Genomic DNA, 21,557 nt, shown 5'->3' with positions numbered 1-21,557 from the left:
GACATACAAGTTGGAAGATGTAGGGGGGAAAGAAATTAAGAACACATGGAACTCTGAAATGTTAAAGAAATACTGTTCTTAACAAACGCCTCTTGCAGTGCTGTAATAAAAGTATCCATTACAATAGTTGCACTACATCAATAAAGTTTGAAAAATTCAAAAAATACAAGTTTGCTTCCTACAAACTAGTTGGCTTTACTCCCCTCCCCAACTTCCTCCTCCCCTTCTTCATCCTCCTCCAGATCTTCCACAGACTCAGGGCTCTCGTCGCCGTAACCATGAGAGCTAACACCATCAAGAGGAAGCTCAGGATGTTTGGTCCTTACTTGATCCCGGCACCTCCTGAATCCCACTCGATAAGCTTTGGAGGTATCGATAACAAACTGGTTGGAGTCTTTATACTCCTTTACTGCGGTTCGGGAAGCAGTAGCAGCAGCAGCAGCTTCTCTAGCAGGTAGTTCCTCCCTACGAAGGCGATCGACCTCTGCTTGCAGAGCCCGCTCGCGGACCTCGGCCTCGTGCAGTTCGTTCTGAGCCAGAACATACTTCTCCCAGGCATCGAGTGTCTGCCGATACATCTCCGCCACCTTCTCCTCCTAGGCTAGAGCCATCTTCGTCAGCTGTGGAAGAATACAAAGTAGGGAACAGTTAGCAAGACTATGTACAAGTCCAGAAGAATAAGGCCAGTTAAGTAGTTACCTGGTACGAGGTATGGCGGATCTTTGCTGAGAAAGCGTCAGGAAGGGTGCACTGGGCCTGCACATAATCCTAAGCGTGCACAGCCCGGCGGAGAGCAGAGGTAGAACGGGTCGGCTCGTGAAAAATCGCTTCAATTTAAGCCTGCGGGGTCGAAGGAAGAGCAGCATGGACCAGAATCACCTGCAGGTGCATCCCTTTGAGAGGATTCTCCTTCGATCTCCCTCCTCTTCTTCCTACTTCTACTCACCCTCTGCTTCCTAACTTCTCCCATCAAAGATTCATACCTGGTGAAGTCCATATTTGCAAAGATAAAAAAGAAAAGGAGTAAGAACACCAACAATAGAGACAATATATGAACACACACATAGACATAATCAGGGGGAGGAATGACTTGAGGAAACGAGGCTGATCCCCCACTGCACGAGGACACGCTCTTGGAGCAGCTCCTCATGAGGGATAATACCCTGTTCACCGAAGACACAAAGTTCTTTCAGGATGGCCTGCTCTTCGGGGGAAAGTCTAGGGAGGAGATGGCGCACTCGAACTACAAAGGAAAAAGGGGTGAAAGGAGAAAATATGAGTTAGATGGATAACCTACTAGTAAGCCCTACAAAAGAGGGTGGAAAAAAGATAGACAACGTTACCATCAAGAGGAGAAGACCAGACATAAGAGCCCGTGTAATTCAACTCTCCCAAGGCAAAGAAGTAACGAGTCTTCCAGTTATGGATGGAAGAACTGCCTAGTGAGAAAAGTTTATAACCTGGTAGAGAGTTGAAATAATATAGCTCATTCTCCGCAGAATGAGATCGCATTTGAAAACAACTTCTGAAAAGCGGAACTGTAGGCTGATGGCCCAAGCGGAGCAGAAGCACGGCAAAACAGGTAAGCGAAAGATAAGAGTTCGGGACGAGTTGAGAAGGTGCTATGCGGTAAAAACGTAAGACGTTAGAGACAAACAAGGGAAAAGGAAGCCTAAGACCCAGATCTAGATAATCGGTATAGAGGCAGAGCTCCTCGGAGTGTTGGTCAAGAGCTGACTCGGAAGCGGATGGCAACCTAACAGTAATATTCGATGGTACAGCAAAAAAATAACGAACATTCTGCAGGTCGGACGAGGTGAGGTCACAACGAGCGCTCCGAACTGTAGTAGGAACCCTTAACGGCTATGAGAAAGACTCCATAGGGAAAACAAAACCTGAACGAAACAATACCTATACCTAAGGATCAAATGAGCGAGCACCAGCAAAAACAAAGAGGAAAAGATGCCAAGACAGATCAAGACAGTAAAATTTCACACACAAATAGTTAGGCCATCTTACAAGAAAAGATCAAACATACAAAGCTAACGCAAAAACAAGGAAGAACATGAAGAACAACCAAACAAAAATGTTATAGAGAGGGAAAGCGTACCTAGCACCAAATGGGGGACTTGTGGAATCAAGGAGAGAAAAGAAAGAAGGAGTCCTCTCAGAATGAAGACGAGTGCGGAATGAAAGAATCTACTGGCCTTTATAAAGAGAGGAGGGCACAAATCCCTGTGGCAGGAATCTCAAGGATCTCCATTTACAAAAAGGATTGCGTCTCGAGGGAGGAAAAGGGCACAGAAAATCTTTGACAAATGCACAGACGCGGCTTCCTAAGGACAAACACTACCTCGGAAAGACCACGTCGCCTCGGACACAACGTTAGACGGATGACCATAAATGAGAAGATTCCTCCAACCCACTTCCCAAGGTAGAACGCATTTAAAACCTACTTTTATGTATCTCTTGCAGGACAGAAGCGTGCAACAACGCCTCGGAAAGGTGAAACAACCGAAAGATGAGCACGACTCATCAGATGGATGGCCCAAACTGAAGAGCACGACTCGTGGGGCCAGACCAACCCAACAGATGAGCACGACTCATCAGGTGGACGGCCCAAACTGACGAGCACAACTCGTGAGGCCAAAACAACCCAACAGGTGAGTACGACTCATCAGGTGGATGGCCCAAACTAACGGGCATGACTCGTGAGGCCAGAACAACCCAACAGATGAGCACGACTCATCAGGTGGATGGCCAAACTGACGAGCACGGCTCGTGAGGCCAGAACAACCCAACAAATGAGCATGACTCATCAGGTGAATGGCCCAGACTGACGAGCACGACTCGTGAGATCATAACAACCCAACAGATGAGCACAACTCAATAGACGCGAAGGCCCAAAGTAACGAGCATGACTAATTCCCTTTATGCAGTTGGGCAACTCAGCCAATTTCTTCCAAGGGACAGGTTGTCCGAAACTTCACTCCAGGGAAAAGGTCAGACAGCTCGGTCAAATTCACTCCTTGCAACAGCTCGGCAAAACGGCTCGGCTTGAGCAGTTCTTTAAAGAGCTGGGACGAAACAACTCGGCCCAAGCAACTCTTCAAAAAGCTTGGCAAAACAGCTCGACACGAGCAACTTCTCAAAGAGCTGGGCCAAATAGCTCGGCCTGAGCAATTCTTCAAAGAGCTCAGAAGAAACAGCTCGGTCCAAGCAATTCTTCAAAGAGCTCGGCAAAACAACTCGGCCTGAGCAACTCCTTAAAGAACTCGGAAGAAACAGCTCGGTCCAAGCAACTCTTCAAGGAGCTAGGCAAAACAGCTCGGCCCGAGCAATACTTCAAAGAGCTCAGACGAAACAGCTCGGCACAACCAGCTCGATCTAAGCAACTCTTCAAAGAGCTCGGCAAAACAGCTCGGCCCGAGCAATACTTCAAAGAGCTCGGACTAAACAGCTCGGCACAACCAGCTCGGCCAAATAGCTTGGCCCAAGCACATCTTCAAAGAGCTCAGACTAAACAGCTTGACACAACCAGCTCAGCCAAATAGCTCGGCCCGAGCAATACTTCAATGAGCTCGGACAAAACAGCTCGACACAACCAACTCGGCCAAATAGCTTGGCCCAAGCACATCTTCAAAGAGCTCGGACAAAACTGGTCGGCACAAACAGTTCGGCACGAGAAACGCAGAAAAACAGCTCGGCTCTAGCAGTTTGGCACGAACAGTTCGACATGAGCAGCTCGGCAAAACAGCTCGGTACGAGCTGCTCAACTCCTCTGCAAAAAAAATAAAAAAATGATGCAGACAAAGCCATTATTCAAAATTCTATCCAGAAATTCGAAACCGAGGGGGGGACAACTGATATGCACATAATAAATCACACTAATGAGGGCAAGTCAACGCCTATCTCGCACTTTCTCCGGGTCTGACATTTTGACGAGTGATTTGCTCCAACCCAATAAAGAGGAGGAGAGATCCACGCCAATGGCTTTAATAGCCGAGTAATAGGTGCATGCACTTATGGCTGGGGAGCGATTCACGCCCCTGTGCAATAAATTCGAGCCAACCTACGGTCAACTCGAGCCACTATAAGAAGGGATCTGGAGAGAAGGCCAAGGTAAGTCATTCAACACAATTATACTATTGCATTCAGCCTCTCTAAAAGTATTCCCCTTACTTACGCATCAGAGTGACCCCCCGGAGTACACCCCGGGTCCTCCAAGTCTTTATTTTCTTCCTCTTTCAGGTCAACGGGAGTCGAAGGAGCATCCTAACTATTTTTACCCGCAACACCAATCAAAATTTTAATTCTAAAATTAACTGCCAATCACCTCTTCTTTTTTATTTTTGCACATGAAAATTGCTAGCTCACTTCTCGCTTTTTTCTCCTTTTTTATGTAAAATTAATTTCCCTATATTTTTTTCCTATTTGTATGTTTTTTTTGTATTTATATTTTTTAAAAAAATAATATATATATATATATATATATTATTTTGGTTATATAAGGCCAGTCTATTTTGGGTGTCTACATAAGCAATGTTTAGTTAGTAAAATGGAGCAAAGTAGGAAATGAATAAAATAAATTTACATAGAGAACATGACAAAATCATGCGATAAAAATTCGACTTGGTTCCTCATTCAATTTCATTTACTCACCTAAACCAATAAATAAATACGTTTATAACATAGATACGTTAATTGACAAATTTAGATAATTGTATCAAGTGAATAATTAGTTAGGTCACCTCAGAATCAGTGGGGGGCAACGATTATATTTGTATTGTGAATGATGATTGATGGCCGCTTGACCTGCCAGCTGCCAATGTTAGGGTAAAAGCGGTTCGAATGCGGACCAAAGCTGTCGGTTTGGCGTTGGGCCTTTAAAGCGTCATGTAAACGCCCTTTCTCTGGCCACCTGCCTCCACACGAGTCTGGACCCATTCCTTCTCCTTCGATCGATCGAGAGAGAGAAGATGTTTAGTGACTTGTTGCAGAAGTTCGTTTTCCCGTCGTCTGATCTATTCGCAGCAATTCTTTCTCCGATGGTGTTTTTATTCTTAGCCTACTTGGGTTTCTCTGAGATCAGAGGCAGACACCTTCAGTACTCCAAGTTCAGCGACGTCGGCAATGGTTCCCGGACGTTCACAGGAGCACGGCCGATTAAGGTCTCCAGTTCAACCGGTATGCTTATCCTGTACACTCCCGCCTTTCTCGCCGGCGTCGCTTCCTTCTTCCTCTTCCCCGACGATTACGATCTCAGATTCTTCCTGCTCAGATCGGCTGTTACTCTCCATTTCTTCAAACGGGTGTTGGAGGTACGTACTCCGCGCGGGCCTCTTCTGCTTTATTTAATTATTATTATTATTATTCGGAAAGAGCGAGAGAATTCGTCAATTACTTCTTAAGATTCAGCTTGAATGAAGCTTTTATTTGACATTAGAATTATTATTTATTCAAATAATTTAAGATTAAATATCTTTTAATGCTATCGCTAATTAAATGATTAATATTTTTTAACTTCCAAACACGGTCTAGGCATCAATTCAGTTTGAGGAATATAATTTATATTCCGCTTTTAATTTTTTAAATAGCACAAAAATGCCAATATTCGTATACAAAATTAAAAAAATAAGCCCGTAAATGTTGAAAACTAAAAAGTAATCTGGTATTTCCATAATTTATTTAAAATTTATAATCTCCCAAATAGAGATTATTCTAAAACATTCACCAAAATTAAATTAATTGATTTAGTAACTAGCACTATACATTATTTTGCAGGTCCTGTTTGTTCACAAGTATAGCGGAGGCATGATCTTGGACTCCGCCATCCTCATTTCTATTGCCTACGCCTCAGGCGCTGCATTCATGATTTATGCCCAACACCTCACGAGAGGTTCCCCTGCCCCTCCCATTGACTTGAAGTACATCGGGGTTGCCCTATTTTTGGTGGGGATCAGTGGTAACTTCTACCACCATTACCTTCTATCTAAACTTCGAGACAAGGGCACAGCCAAAGGGTACAAGCTACCGAGAGGGGGCTTCTTTAACCTAGTTATTTGCCCACACTATTTTTTTGAGATTTTAGGGTTTGTGGGAATTTCATGCATCTCTCAAACATCGGTTTCATTCTCTGTAGCCATTGGAACAGGTTTGTACTTGATGGGAAGGAGCTACATGACTAGGAAATGGTACCTTTCTAAGTTTGAAAATTTTCCCAAGGAGGTAAGGGCCTTGATTCCGTATGTGTTTTAGGTAGCGAGACCTACCAGATCAACTTTATTTTTTTTGGATTACGCACCGGGTATCCACGTGTTTGTTTTACGGTCCACGTGACTAATCTTGCGCCCCTTGAAGTTGACCCCACAACTCCAAAGGGAGGGTAAATTCAGGAGTGCAAGGGCAGAAATGAGCTCAGGAGGGTTTGAACACCTGACCTCAGGAGAGACACTTCCGCAGCCCACACTACCACCTGAACCACACCCTAAGGGTTACCAGATCAACTTTATTGATGCACTGCTTTATGCATCCAAAACTTTCTGTGTGTTTTAGGCATACAACCGTACCAATAACAATTAGTTCTATATGATTGTATTTGCAATTTTCTTTGGTATATAGTGGCGCAAAAGTCTATTAGGGATCATGTTTTTAAGAAAAGTGTTAACGGTTGATAACTAGTGTTTATTATAGTGTATTATATGATTATTTTTAACACGGAGAAAGTTTTCGATACATTTAACATATTACTCTCATATTAAATTGTGATAAAAATAATATTCCTACTTAAATTCAAAATTTTTAATTTATCTAATGTTAATTTAAATTAATAAATATTTCTTGTTAAATCCCAAATATGTCATAATACACAGTAAATAATGTATATAGCTATTTTGAAATATGTTTTGAATAAAAATATTAATATTTTTATATTTAAAAATTATGATAATTATATAGTTTTTCAATTAAATATTAAATATTTTTTTATTAAATAGAATAATATAATATTATTTATTAATTAACAATAATTTTTTTACTAATATAAACTTATAAAATGTGATTATCACATTAAATTGTGTTTAAAATAGTACTAATAATTAAATTTAAAATTTTAATTTATTTAATGCTAATTTAAATAGATGGTTCTTTTTCTTCCTTTCAAAACTTACCCTATTTCTTTAATAATTAATAGATTATAATGCATAATAAAATAATATATGGTTAATTTTTAATTAAAAATTAATTAATAATTACGTTAGTTATTTTAAATTAAAAATTAATTAATAATTACGTTAGCTATTATTAATTAATATTTAAATTTTTTATTATATAAAATAAATATAGTATTTTTTTTATTAACAATAATCTTGTTCTTAATTTATATTTGTAACATATGATTATGATATTAATTTATGTTAGAATAATATTACTAATTAAATTATTATTCAAATAATTAAATATTAAATATTTTTAAAATTTTATTTTTAATAATAAAACAAGATATGAATTTTTTATCTTGAACATATTTTTTCACTCTCAAACACGTTCAGTTTAAGGAATATAATTTATATTCCCCTTTTAGTTTTTTAAATAGCACAAAAATGTCACTTTATTTCTTAATTTTTAATATTTGTATACAAAATTAAAAGTAAAAGTAATATGACATTTTTCATAATTTATTTAAAATTTGTAATGAAAAATAATATTAGTTCTTACAATTTAACAGTTTGTTTTCTTTCAACATAAAAATTCCATACTTTAAAATATGTTTGATATGTAGTAATAGAATGCAATTGATCTTTATAATTTTAAAACGTTTAGTGCACCTTTTTCTTTATAGGTTACTAACTTTATATTTAGTAAGTAAAAATCAAATGAAATAAAAGAAATGAAATGAAATTTATTGATAACTTAATTTCACAAATTCGATGTCACATACCTACACAAATAACTCGAGCCTAAGCATCATATTAAGAGATTTTCTATACACATACACAAAACTCAGATTAGAAAATGAATACATACCAAATTGCGATAGGAATATTTACATTTAATGAGTTGTTATGTTATGATTAATGTGTTTTGACAAAAAAAAAAATTGAAATAAATTATTATCTATGTGAACTTTTTAATATATTAGAAATTAAAGTATTTATTATTATTTTTAGTATTTCATAAGTTTGATATGAAACCAAGAATGGCCAATGGAAATCTAGAAGGGCTTGAGGGAGAAATCTTGTGTAGATTAGGTTTGATTTTTTTTTTTCTTTTAATTCTCATGGGAACTCTTGCCATCGACGAGCCCTTCGGAGCCCCCAGTACGGCACTAAACCCATGAGGCGGCGACCTCCCCCCCCCTGATGCCCCTCCCATGTTAATCCAGATGCGGTCATGATTTTCGGGCGCCGGTTGGACGTTCGTAAAATCTGAGCCTAGGACCCATGTTAGGTTACAGGTTATAGGACCCGGTCACACCTGGTCAACTATTGGCTCTATTTGCGTTGAGTGCGTCCACCAGGACTCGAACACACGATCCTCCGTTCTTACGTGCCAACGTATTTCCACCGCGCCATGCCCGTGGGGGCGATTAGGATTGAATTTGAGCTTACACAATATGAATCATCCTACCAAATGAATGTTATAGGACTCTAATTCAAAAGGGCAAAAAGACATTAATTTTTTCTGAGGTTCGACAAAAAAATAATAATTCAAAATTTTCAAGAACCTTTGTGGAAGTTTCAAAAATCACAGGGGCCTCCCCTGAGATTTGTCAAAAAAACACGAACCTCCCCTTGTATAGTTGTATTTTTGTAAAATGACAAATATTTTGTGGGGACGTTTATGTCTTTTTGACAAACCTTACCGATAGTTTTTATCTTTTTACCAAATCTTTGGGGAGATGAGTGTCTTTTGCTCTATTTAAAAATTTAAGAATACTATATTTTAGTGTTTTTTTCTCACAAATGTCAAATTTATTTTTACATAAATATTTTTATTTTTTTTTAAAAATACATATAATTGAGGATATAAATGTAAAAAAGAAAAAATTCAACCCCTTAAGGATCTGTTTGGATTAAAAATTTTACTTGACAAAAGGAAAAGAAAATAAGGAAGAAACTCATATTTTATTGTATTTTCCTTCTATGTGAATATTAAAAATGAAAATTTGTCTTAATATAATTAAAATTTTGGAAAAAAAATCAAATATTAATGATTTTTTAAATTATTTTTTTCATGGATTTGATATATTTTATTATTTCATTTCTCATTTTCTTAAATAACTAAATATGAAAATGTGAATTCTTTGATACTTTCCTTTTATTTTCCATAATAATTCAAATTTCAAATATCTATCTAAAATACCTCTATAGCTACTTATAACTATTCTAAAATTTCCTTATAATATATCATAATTGCTCTTTTCGATAAATTTAAATATCTTCAACTCTTAATTATTTTCCTTACAGTTATTTTTTAAAATAAATACAAGTTTTTTATACTAAAAAAAAAAAGAAGCATGCACATAGTATGTGCCCATGACTAGCAATAATACTATAGAGAGATTTTCCCATTGGCAAGTTTCTTTAGACTTCTAGTCTTTTCTTATTTACGTGAAATTATCCAGGGGTTGCCCCTATTTACGGCCGAAACTCAGCAAATATTGGGGAATGGTAGGAAAATAGGAAAGATTTTTTCATATTTTTTCATGTTTCGTTATCAAGATAAAAAATAAAATAAAAATTTGCCAAAACAATGAACAAAATTTTTAATTTTACATACTCTTAACATTTTCATTTTTCTTAATTTTTGAACATATTTTTTTTTTTTTCATTTTTTTTGGTATTTGATATAAAGAGAAAATATAGTAGAAAATGAATTTCCTTCTTATTTTCCATTCCTTTCCTTTAATCAAGCAAAAATTTTTATCCAAGTTGGCCCTTAAGTTATTCGCTTCTAATCTAAAGACTAAGGGAGTGTTTGATAAAATTTAACAAATTAGCGCTGAATGTTGAATGAAATTCTGAGTCTATGAACCAGATTCTAATATGATTGGAACCAATTTTGAAATTTGAATTATTGAATTATTTTAGTTGTTCGGTAATTAACGTCTAAATATATGTATTTTTCTAGTTTCAATATTTTAAACATAAAGGAAAACCTGTTTATTAAAATTAATAAACATTTTTACGTCAATTTATATATATATATATATATATAAATAATGTGTCTCAAATATAAACATAAGAACATAATTAAAAATATTTTCTAATATAAATACTTTAAAACCTAAAATATTATTTATTATAAAACATAATAAGAAATTATTTTTCTAATTAATAACACTTCAACTAAACATTTCCTTTTTTCTGCAAAAACATGCCAATGTGGAGAAGTAAGGAAAATGTAAAAAGAAGAGAGACAACACTAAAGGTACTCGTTCAACGATGGAGAGACTAAAGAGGTGAGAGCTAGGAGGGACAGAGCATGACTCGTTTCGGTGGTTGGGGGAGGAAAACCGAGGTTGTGTAATCTGTGTTATTTTTTTAATTATTCATTTAAAAATATGTACTTATTAAATTTAAGCGTTTAAAGCTATTGTGAAGAATAAATTCATGTTGGTATGAATTTGTTGAGGTGTGCATAATTTTAAAATTGTTTCATGTTGGATTGGGCACGACTTCAAAAAATCTCTTGCAATCAAACCATTTGCTTTAAATACATTTCTTAAGAAAAATTTTTTTTTTTATCAAAGCCCCAACTGATATAATTAAGCCATTTCTTTTATTGGAACAAAGCAATTAAGTAGGAGAAAGTCTAAAGATAAATGATCTCATGTCACCAACAAAATTTTTTTACTAAGCCCTAAATATATTAATGATTGGTTAGCCTTTAACAACACCTTGACAACATAAATAATTATTGATTGAGTACTTGTCTTTAATTATATTAATAAAAAAATATTAGAGTCAAAATAAATGTTCTTCAAGATTATAAGGACCAACTTATGATTCCACTAAAATTTTTTTGTGACTAAACCCGCTGAGCATTGCTTCGCACGTGCTCGGAGCTAGTATTTATTACAATGGCCACAATTCAAAACATATGTTTATTACATTCATTTTTCATGTGCCTTTGAATATTTTAATTGTAAGACTTATACAATTTAAATATGTATTTATTAGGCTCTTTTCAATGGGAAGTACGATCAAACGCTCCATAATTATTTTTGTTTTAATAAAATAACAATCTTACTCTTTATTTTCTCAATAAAATATCAAATTAATCTTTTTATTTTTTAGCTTTTCGCATGCAAAACCGAGAAATCACTAATTAGAGCATAATCGTTCCTATTTATTAATGCATGGACTCTCTAGATTTGTTAAGCTCGACCTATGCATGCATGTACATATTAATTAATTTATTCACTCACAATGATTTTAGCATATTCTACCATCTTTGGTGACACAGTTCCATATTAGATGTGTATTAGAGAGATGTTAGGCTTATAAAGAGGGTTTGGGTTCCAACTAAGTAAGGTGTCTTTTATAGGACAACCCATGAGACTAGTGGAACCAAAACAGACAATACTTCATCGGAGTTGTTGTGAATAATGATAGGATAAAGGATGCACAGTGGAATAAAAACGTAACAAGCAAATCAATGACAATCAGTAAACAAGAAATAACAAGCACAATAACAAGATTTACGTGGTTCGGTAAAGCCTACATCCACGAAAGCAATGACACAAGAATTTCACTAAGGAAATATCAAGGTGCATAATACACTTCACAAATGATCACTCTCTCTGTCAATACACGCCCAGAATGACATATATAATAGTCCCTCGAAGGTTTCCCTCCAATTACCCAACCACCCTAACGTTCAAATTCAAAATTCAAAAAACTGCTCGCAGCCCAGAAACACTCGTCGACGAGAACAAGGGATTCGTCAACGAGGCAAAGAAGGACACTCGTCGACTAGTCCAGCCACTCGTCGACAATTCTTTAAATCTACTCTCGGTATCTCAGAAACTCTGAGGTTTTTATGCTCTTGGAATCTACTCGTAGACGAGGACAGGACACTCGTTGACGAGTCCCTGTTGCTGCTTTGCACCAAGAACACATCCAAATATTTTTCTTTCCTTTATTTAGAACCCATAAAGTATAAAAGCCACATCATAAACAATAATCTCCACCTTGGCGATTATACGCCCCTTAGGAGATCCCAAAAAACATATCAGACTGCTCCACCTTGAACTCAAAAAGGTTGGGTATGTCTCCTTTTTATCAATTGGAGACATGGAGTAAGTCCAAGCAATGTTTGAACTTCTCAAAAGTAACTGATTTCGTCAACATATCCACTGCATTTTCATAAGTGTGAATCTTCTCCAATATAAGTTCACCTGAAGTAATCAACTCTCGAACCCTGTGGAATCTCACATCAATATGTTTAGTTCTAACATGGTATACCTTATTCTTTCCCAAGTAAATGGCACTCCAACTGTCACAATACAACACCACTCCATCTTGTTGTAATCCCAGCTCTTTGACCAAACTGGTAAGCCATAAGGCTTCCTTTGTAGCTTTGGCAATTGTCATATATTCCGCCTCAGTCGTGGACAACACTACTAGAGATTGAACCCTGGATCTCCAATATATAGGTCCTCCTACAAAGGTAAAGACATAACCCGTTGTAAACCTTTTGTTATCCATATCTCCTGTATAGTCAACATCAACAAACCTCATAACTGAAGGACAACCTTGTTATTTGTCGAACATAATGTCATATCTCGATATACCCCGTAAGTATCTGAAAATCCATTTGATGGCTTCTCAATACTACTCACCACACTTACAGCATGTGTCAAATCTGGCCTCGTACACACCATGACATACATTAAACTCCTCACTGCACTAGCGGAGGGGACTTTTGATGTAGAAACCCGGTGAATTATATTAATTAAATAATAGAAGGAGAAGAGAAAAGAAATTGTAATTGGAATTCAACAAGGGTCTCGTAGATGAACACAGCGCATTCATCGACAAACACGCTTGATGGGATCGTCAACAGGGACACGCGTCTCATCGATGAGTAGATACCGAGGGACTATTTTCAGTTCTGAATTTTATCGACGAAAAATAAGCATTCGTCGACAAATTCCCTTCATGTCCTCGTCGACGAAGTGTCGTTACTCGTCAACGAGGGCAAGTGTATAAATAGCCCTAAATCTGAATTTCAGCATAGAAACTTGCTAGTATCATTTTCTCTCACTACATTTTCGTCCTCCACTCCTTCTCTCTAAGATTTTGGGTCCATTCTTCGTCGGATCGATGATCTGAAGTCGCCACGCTACTCTTGGAGAAGTTCTCTCCAAGTCTGCTGGAGTAGATCGTTGGTGGGGCTAACTTGAACTCCATCCCAAGTTTAGGGTAAGGCTTTATGTTGAGTATATGACTTTCCTATAGTTGTAAAATAGGTAAGCACTTGAAGAAATACTGAAGTTTTGTTCAGGGCGATGTTGTTTACAGGGTGTTGAACGGGGAACCCTGCAGGTGCAGGACTGGTCATTTTAGGGGCTTTTCAGAAGTCAGTTAAGGGGATAAATTAAGTTAAGATCTCATGAAAATGTATTTATTATTTTACAACATTTAATTTCAGATAAATATGTATATTATAGAATTATGTTGGAAATAATGTTGTTGATCAAAAATATGGATTTCATGTATAATATCAGAAATAAGATTATTATCTCTTTTGTGTGGCATGAGTAATATTTACCATGGAAATGATGATGATAAAATATTATATTTACAAATAAGTATGTTATTACTGCTTTCAGGAAATTGTTAAAATGATATAGGGATTTTTCAAACTAAGAAATTTATATAATATGTCGGCGTAAGGGCCGAGGATTTTATACGATATGCCAGCGTAAGGGCCAAGGTTGTATATGAAATACCGGCGTAAGGGCCGAGGTTGTATATGAAATACCGGCGTAAGGGTCGGAGGTTTTTATGATATGCTATACCGGCGTAAGGGCCACGATTTACAAGATACAAAATGCTGGCATAAGGACCATAAATTTTATATGATATGTTATGCAAAGTTTTTTTAAGATATTAACATGACAGATACTATTATGAAATAACCATGTATTATTATTTGGAAAAATACTATATGTTATCGGAATCTAGTTGACATGATTTAGGTTTTCACGAAATACGGTACCATAACTATATGATCACGATCATGTTTATGTTAGTGCTACTGCTTGCCGTAAGGGGCAGTGGGAGATTGGCAGTAGATGTGGTTAATTGTAGCGTAGGCATCCCTCTGGTGTCCGAACTAGGAGGGGCAAACTCATCGTACTTACAGACTTATGTTGATCTAAGGTGGTCGGCCAGTCATTGTTAGGTCTCACCTTCAGGCCGCACAACCCAGTCATGTGGGGGGTAAAACATGACACCAGCCAGTTATTCATCTAGGGTGTTTTCCATATACGATTATATGAAATGATTTATATGTATAGAAATTCAGTATGTTATACCATGTTATGGTAGAATATGTGTTTCCCAGATATGTTACAGATAGTTTTAGCAAGTATGATTTATGTACTATTATATGTATAACACGAAAATACTCATGTTGCCACACACTGATATTAGTTTATTTCCCTTATTGGGATGTGTCTCACCTCAGTTATATAAATATTTCAGGAGCCTCAGATAGAAGAGCGGATAGAACTCCGTAGCGTTAGAGTTCAATTGTTTTACCCTGTCTGAAGGGTAAGTCTTTTTGCTAGGGTCTAACAGATTTTTGGGTGGTGACCCTAGGCCACTTTTGGTAAAACTCTGGTATTGCGTTGATTGGTAATTTGATATGTATATGATTATACGTTTCCTACTACTTAGGTATCCGTATTGTATTTCAGGTATATCTTTGGTACCTATGGGTTTAGGTTGATTATGATTTGTCAGGATTATTATATTGGATATTATTATGAGAAAAAAGTTTATGGTATTTGCCCTAACTCTAAAAAATTTGAGCTCAACACGCAGACATTGAATAGTATACTAAGTAATTCGACTTAGTCTTTAATCACCGTGGTATCTAGTGAAAATGAATATAGATTGATTAGTCCTACGTCCATCTCTATCTACTTTTATCATGAAATAAAATATTCCATCTCTTTAAAAAGAATCTATGATTTGTAAATGTCAAAGTTTTGGCTCAAATTTGAATTTTGGAAAACTTGTGGGCATCCATGGTTTTGGGTTTGGATGACGGAAGCTTGGACACATCCATAGTGCAGATAGGTGAGTGAAAAAAGTTCAATGACGGGGAGGAAAATAATATTATTGAAAATTGCAACCGAGGGATTAGATTATTAAAAAATTGCAAGAAAGGAGTGAAAAAAGAAGTAACATTCACCTGCCTCCTTACTAAAATTGTGGCATGTAGAGGGAGGAGGGAGGGCAGGGTGGGCTAGGTTATCATAAATTTTAAATTTGTAATTTTAATTATTTGATATGTTAATGTACCATCCACTTCTTTAAAAGACTCCTAACATTTTGCATGTGATATAAAATAATTTACAATGTCGATGAGAACAGGAGATTCGTCGACGAGGTAAAGAATGACATTTGTCGACTAGTCTAGCCACTCGTCGACGATTCTTTAAATTTGCTCTCGATATCTCAGAAACTCTTGAGTTTTTCTTACTCTCAGGATCTACTCGTCGACGAGGAAAGGACACTCGTCGATGAGTTCCCACTGCTGTTCTGCACCAAGAACACATTCATATGTTTTTCTTCCCTTTGTTTATAAACTCATAAAGTATAAGAGTCACACCATAAACAACGGGAGTTGAGTTCAATGCCGTTACATTTGATATCAAAGTCATCTTCGGGTTACTATCATGTGAGTGGATCTGCCTTGAGAATACTATCATGTGAGTGGATCTGCCATGAGGGTACTATCATGATTTCAAATCGGATGTGAACTAGGGAAATCACGCTAATAAGGATGTTAGAGATTGGACAAGAAAGTCTATCACGGTCCCACATCAAATATGTACTGGAGAGATCTTGAATTTATAAGAGAATGGTTTGGGTTCCAACTAAGGGAGACATCTTTTATAGGACAAATCTATAAAATTAGAGGGCCAAAGTGGAGAATGCCTCGTCGAAATTGGGTCCAAGACCATTACACTTGACCATGCATCCGCATTATGCACACCATAAGTGCATACACTCATGATCATGTATGCATGTAATATCTTTACATAAATTACATTTGGTTTGCACATAAAATAAGAGTAGAAAAAGAAAGAAATTAAAAATTTTAATATGAAGTATGACATAATCAACTAATAAATTTGATTCCAATTTACTCATTCATATTAAATATGTAATTAGAGATTTAATTATCAGGTAATTTCATACATGCAAAAAACCAGACACAAAAATGGAGGAGGGAAAGAAAGCGAGAGAGGTGCTCACAAATCGAGGAGATGTTAGGTTTTCGATTGGTGTTGTTGGAGAAATGGAGGGGAGGTCTGAATTATAAAAATAGATATATTTTTAAAATTAGGTAATTTTTATTAAAAATTATATTTTATTATAAAAACAAGCATCACAAAAGCAAATAACTACTAATATGACATCACATAGTTTATTAAAATTTATTAATCTTATGTTTGGAGAAGTGTTAGAGTTTGAATTTGAATAATATAATGTATAATTTTATTCAAATTTGTCAAAATCCAGCTAAATTTGAATCTAACATCCAAATCTATCCTCATAAACACACTATAAGTATAAAAGTTAAATTAATTTCAATAAATAATCAGATGTTATGTCATTTGTGATTTGCCCTTGTGATGAATAGGTATTTTTTTTTCCAATTATTTAAAAATTTAAGAAAGAATTATTAAAAAAAAAAAAAAACAAAGAAACCAGAAAAAAAGAAGAGGCAAAAAAGAGAAAACGCATTAGATGAAGCGACCGAGCCAACCCAATAAAATCGGCTGCTGAACCGGACCGGCTGCTCTGTCTATTCAGTGCCCTAACCCAACAGCCAACCGGACAGCGCTCCAGCTGTGACACAGGCTGGTACCTATTCGTTCAACCCTTAAAAGCACCTGCTACGGCGCCACACCACGGCATTGAAGAGAAGCACCACTCTCTCGGCCACTAGCATCCATTTATCGAGTTTGGAGTTGGGTTTTGAAAGGCTCCCGAGAAGTGACTGCAGGTCATCGGAGATTCAGCTCTGTTCTTCAATCTCCGTGCTTCCCCTTTTCGGTAACAGCTCTTCTTCATCCTCCATTATCCTCATGCGTATTCTGTGGATTGCACAGAAATCTTTGTTCTGGCAATTGTTGTGATGCTGATGTTGATCATAATTAATTGTCTTGTGAAATGTTTAAATTCTCTTTTAATTTCTTTGCGATTCGTTTAGACTTTTGGTTTCTTTAGGCTGATATGTAGTGTTCTCCAATAAAAATTAAAATAATTTCATTTAAACTTTTATTCCTTATTTGTTTGTAGCCTTTGGCATTGATTGAAGTACAATAGTTGAACAGAATACATCATTTTCCAAATTCGGGAGTATAAAATGTGGAGTAAGATGAAAGCATGATGTTGCGGGAATGAGTACTTTAGGAGAATCACTGCAAACCTTTTCTTTGGAACTCCGTAGTTGTTTTAGATCATTCCTTATTATTGGCACCAATTGTTAAAATGGCAAGGTTTGAGATTAGATTTTCGTGAGACATGAAGGCATGTGCCTAGGGGAAGTGATGCTTGAGCCTCATTGACTTCATTTTTACTGGGTGATTTTTTTTTTTTTTTTTTGATGCAGTATAATAATTATTTTTTACGGTGTAGTAACAGTTATATTACTTATAGAAAATCTATTTGATGCAATCTATTTGATGTTGATCAGAAGATGATTAGAAAGAATATAAACAGAAGCAGGAGAAACCATTTTGGGTTCTTATGCTTAACCTAAAGCTGCATTTGAGAGCATGAATTTTGGATCTTGGATTTAGATTTAGGTGGATTGGAAAAATTTAAATACAATTTTATGTTAAACCTTATCCAAATCTAATACAAATCCAAATCCAAGGCCTCTCCTACATAGGGTAAGTATTTCTTGTTTGGATTTTGTGACTTGAAATACAAATAATCCGTTGGCATGTATCATATATTCTTATACTCAACAATACCTTTTACATAACATATTTGGGACCTTTTGTTGGGTTCTTGTATATTTTTAGACTAAGTTAATTCTTATATTAGGATTTTTGTGCATTGCCATTTCAAATTATGACTATGGTTTTGAATGAATATATAAAATTTGACAAGTTTCAGTGTATCACAACAAAGTTTCAATGTGTCACAACTCGCCAAACTTATATTTGTACTTGTATTTTCCTGAACATAATTTTGACAATGGATGTTGAAATGTTGACACTATCCATTGGCTTATTATTTGGAGAGAGAGAGAGGCAACATCTGCCTGCTCCAGATGGTGGAGGGAGAGATTATTATTGTTTCCTTGTTGTCTTCTTTTGTCTAGGGATTTACGAATGTGGTAAGTGGGATAGTTTTGAAACCTTGTTTTGTAAGATCTTATTAAGCTAATACTATTATTGTGGGGGTTGAGCTGGGACCAGTTAGGCCTGACAGCAAGAGCTTAACATTTGTGAATCTTTCCCTTCCATTCATTACAGTGGCTGTATGTAAACAATTTATCTCTCAGTTGGAACATTTGGGAATTGAGAATTGTTTAAATCACCATGCAAATCTTGGAGTAATCCGCTGATTTTAGTATTCCCAGGGTAGGGTTTATTCCACCACTTCTCTGCTATTAAGCTTTCAAGATTTCTAGCATGGAAACTTATTGCACGAGCACTTTTTTAAACTCTCTCTCTCTCTCTCTCTCTCTCTCTCTAAAATGGAAGTTATACGGTATGAGTTATGCAATGGTCAGAGAGGGACAAATAATGACTGTTTAGGGTGCTGACACTCCCTGGGCTAAGCTTCTCTGGACTAAGCATGCTATTCCAAAGCATTCTTTCAAATGTTGGCTTGCTATTCAAAACAGGCTCCCTACTTTGGAAAAGCTAGCTAAGTGGGGAAAAATTCATTATGCAAAATGCAGATCATGTGATTCTGAAGCTGAAACAAGAAACCATCTTCTTTTTTTTTTCAAAATTGCAATGCTTCACAGTTTACCTGCAGAAGGATCACTGCTGAATTCAATTTGCGAAAGATTATAATTCATTGGGATGCAAATCTAGATTGGTTAACCAAGCTTGGAAACTAAAAAAACTGAAGAGAGAACAAAGATAATTTGGTCTGCAGTTTTCTATAACATCTGGAAACTGAGAAATTCAATTTTGTATGCTCAATCAGAGGCTGATTCAGAATGCACAATCCAGCGAATCATTAAGGATGTTAAGTTTGATTTTTAAATGTAGAAAGCTTTGGGTTTCTAGCTTAATTGGTTGCTGTTTCATTCAGCTTCAGCTGTAATTCTTGTACTCTTTCCCTTTGGTAATATATGCATCTTATCTTTTACCTAAAAGGGCTGTTTGGGGTGTTCATACTTCATATAGCTGTAATGTTGAATGGTTGTCATTCTGATTACTTTATTGGAAGTGTAAAATTAGTCTCTGCAGAACATTTGTATGCCCATCAGCCCCTTGTATGTTAAAATTCAATGATATTGCTTGACGTTGGATTATCATTAAAAATTCACTAAAAATCTGTTAGAAGATTAGGTTGAGGTTTCTTTTTAACTTCTTCTGTTTGTCAATAATTTAAAATTAGGAAATGAAAATTAATTTTTCGTTGTTGAATTTATGGAACGTCTTGTATATCTTTTTGGAAGAATGAGAAAAGTGAAATCATTGTGGCAATGCAGCGGGTCAATTTTCTTAAAGGACTGAATGTTTGTTCAACTGATTTGGACTGTCATACATCATATACGATTGTCATTTTTGCATCATCACTGATATGATCCATTATGAAGACATGAAGCCTGCTATCATTGTCATCATCACTTAATTTTCACCATCATATGCCATTAGAATCCAATCATAACTTGTAATGTGTACCATTATCATTACATTGGCATAATGGGCCTCATCATTATGGATTTTCTTCTTCTTTGCTGATAAGAAAAGTCAGCTGTTGCATACACTAGGAAAGGGAATCATTAAGTTAATGATTGCCTTGGAATCACTAATTTAACCACCCCCCATATTGTCATTTTTATGATCTCAATCCTGTTAGAATTATAGATGAAGCTGAAATCACTGAATATATTTTAACCAACATTACCATCATCCCATCATAATTGCTGCATTAATATTTAAATTACAGTAGTTTGCATGACCATAATCCCACTGTTCGTCATTTGTATTCCTGGATCCCGCAATCTTGCTATATTTAGAAAGATACTAGTAACTTCTTGGAGGTACACCAAAAAATGGGAACAAAAACACTTTCTGAAGCGCTAGTTTTTGACCTAACTTCCGCTGTTTCAAAGTGAAGTTTTGCTTTTGTTCATGTTTTCTAGTTGATCAGACAAGCCAAAAGGAGACAAAATTGTTATTTAACTATTGCTCATTTGCAGAGTTTGGAGTGTGACGGAACTTTTATGGACAGGCTCAATGGTCCTGCAAATCTTATGATAGTTTCAGATCTTGATGATACAATGGTAAATCATCTGTTACTTTTATCATGATTTGATTCACGAATTAGTGTCGAGCTTTATGTATTTTGGATAATTAGTGTCTGCTTGCAGGTGGACCATAATGATCCTGAGAGCCTCTCACTTCTCAGGTTTAATGCCCTATGGGAAGCCTATTATCATCCCAGTTCTCTTCTAGTTTTCTCAACTGGAAGGTCACCTACTCTTTACAAACAGTTGAGGAAAGAAAAACCATTGCTGACACCTGATATTGCTGTAATGTCCGTAGGGACGGAGATCACATATGGTGAATCAATGGAAGCAGATGATGACTGGGAGCGGTTTCTGGATCAGAAATGGAACAGAAACATAGTGATAGAGGAAACTGCCAAGTTTCCTGAACTTACCTTTCAGGTATATTTTCAATCAATTGCATCTAGTTAGCTGACGGTTGATAGTTACCACTGCCTTACTAAGTGTTCTAATATACTTCATTGCTGTGATATAACAAGGTCTAGCCTGGGGTATGAATTGTCTACCATCTAACTAATTGGACTCATTTCTATTCTGTACTTTCACATGTTGGACTCTTTGGTCATTGCAGTCAGAAACAGAGCAACGGCCCCACAAAGTTAGCTTTTATGTGGAGAAAAATAAGGCCTTGGAAATAATGAGAACTCTCTTAGAACGTTTAGAGAAACGCGGGGTAAGATTGAAATTTTTTATTTTGTTTATAAGATTGACTTTTGTGATTGAACTCCACTTTTTAGAGTATTTTCAATTTTATCTGAAAGCTGTATTTTATATGCTGCACTATAAATTAGAACTGCTTCTTATTTCTCTAGCAGAGG

General features: G+C 36.1%; 2 protein-coding genes across 9 annotated transcripts in view; both read left to right on the top strand.

Annotated features, from left to right (window-relative positions):
• Positions 1–4,808: 4,808 nt before the first annotated feature.
• On the top strand, positions 4,809–6,646 carry LOC131166301 (steroid 5-alpha-reductase DET2-like). The gene is made up of 2 exons (XM_058124732.1): positions 4,809–5,321; positions 5,785–6,646. The coding sequence occupies exons 1-2, from the start codon at positions 4,980–4,982 to the stop codon at positions 6,256–6,258; spliced, it is 816 nt and encodes a 271-aa protein (XP_057980715.1). The 5' UTR covers positions 4,809–4,979; the 3' UTR covers positions 6,259–6,646.
• A 10,443-nt stretch (positions 6,647–17,089) lies between these two features.
• Positions 17,090–21,557, top strand: part of LOC131166300 (sucrose-phosphatase 2-like) — a 29,394-nt gene continuing 24,926 nt past the window's right edge. For 3 of the 8 annotated variants that reach the window (XR_009139784.1, XM_058124725.1, XM_058124724.1), the window contains exons 1-4: positions 17,090–17,306; positions 20,650–20,733; positions 20,821–21,120; positions 21,311–21,412. Coding sequence is in view for 7 of the 8 variants with exons in the window: in XM_058124725.1 (XP_057980708.1) it covers positions 20,674–20,733; positions 20,821–21,120; positions 21,311–21,412 (462 nt within the window). In the remaining variant the exon portion in view is untranslated. Of the gene's footprint in view, positions 17,307–20,649; positions 20,734–20,807; positions 21,121–21,310; positions 21,413–21,557 lie in introns of those variants that run through there. The other 5 variants (XM_058124729.1, XM_058124731.1, XM_058124728.1 and 2 more) reach the window with 5 other exon arrangements.

The sequence above is a fragment of the Malania oleifera genome, chromosome 10 (genome assembly GCF_029873635.1).
Source record: "Malania oleifera isolate guangnan ecotype guangnan chromosome 10, ASM2987363v1, whole genome shotgun sequence".
Taxonomy (NCBI): domain Eukaryota; kingdom Viridiplantae; phylum Streptophyta; class Magnoliopsida; order Santalales; family Ximeniaceae; genus Malania; species Malania oleifera.
Note: the sequence above shows the minus strand (reverse complement) of the source record. Positions and strands in the feature narration are given on the sequence as shown.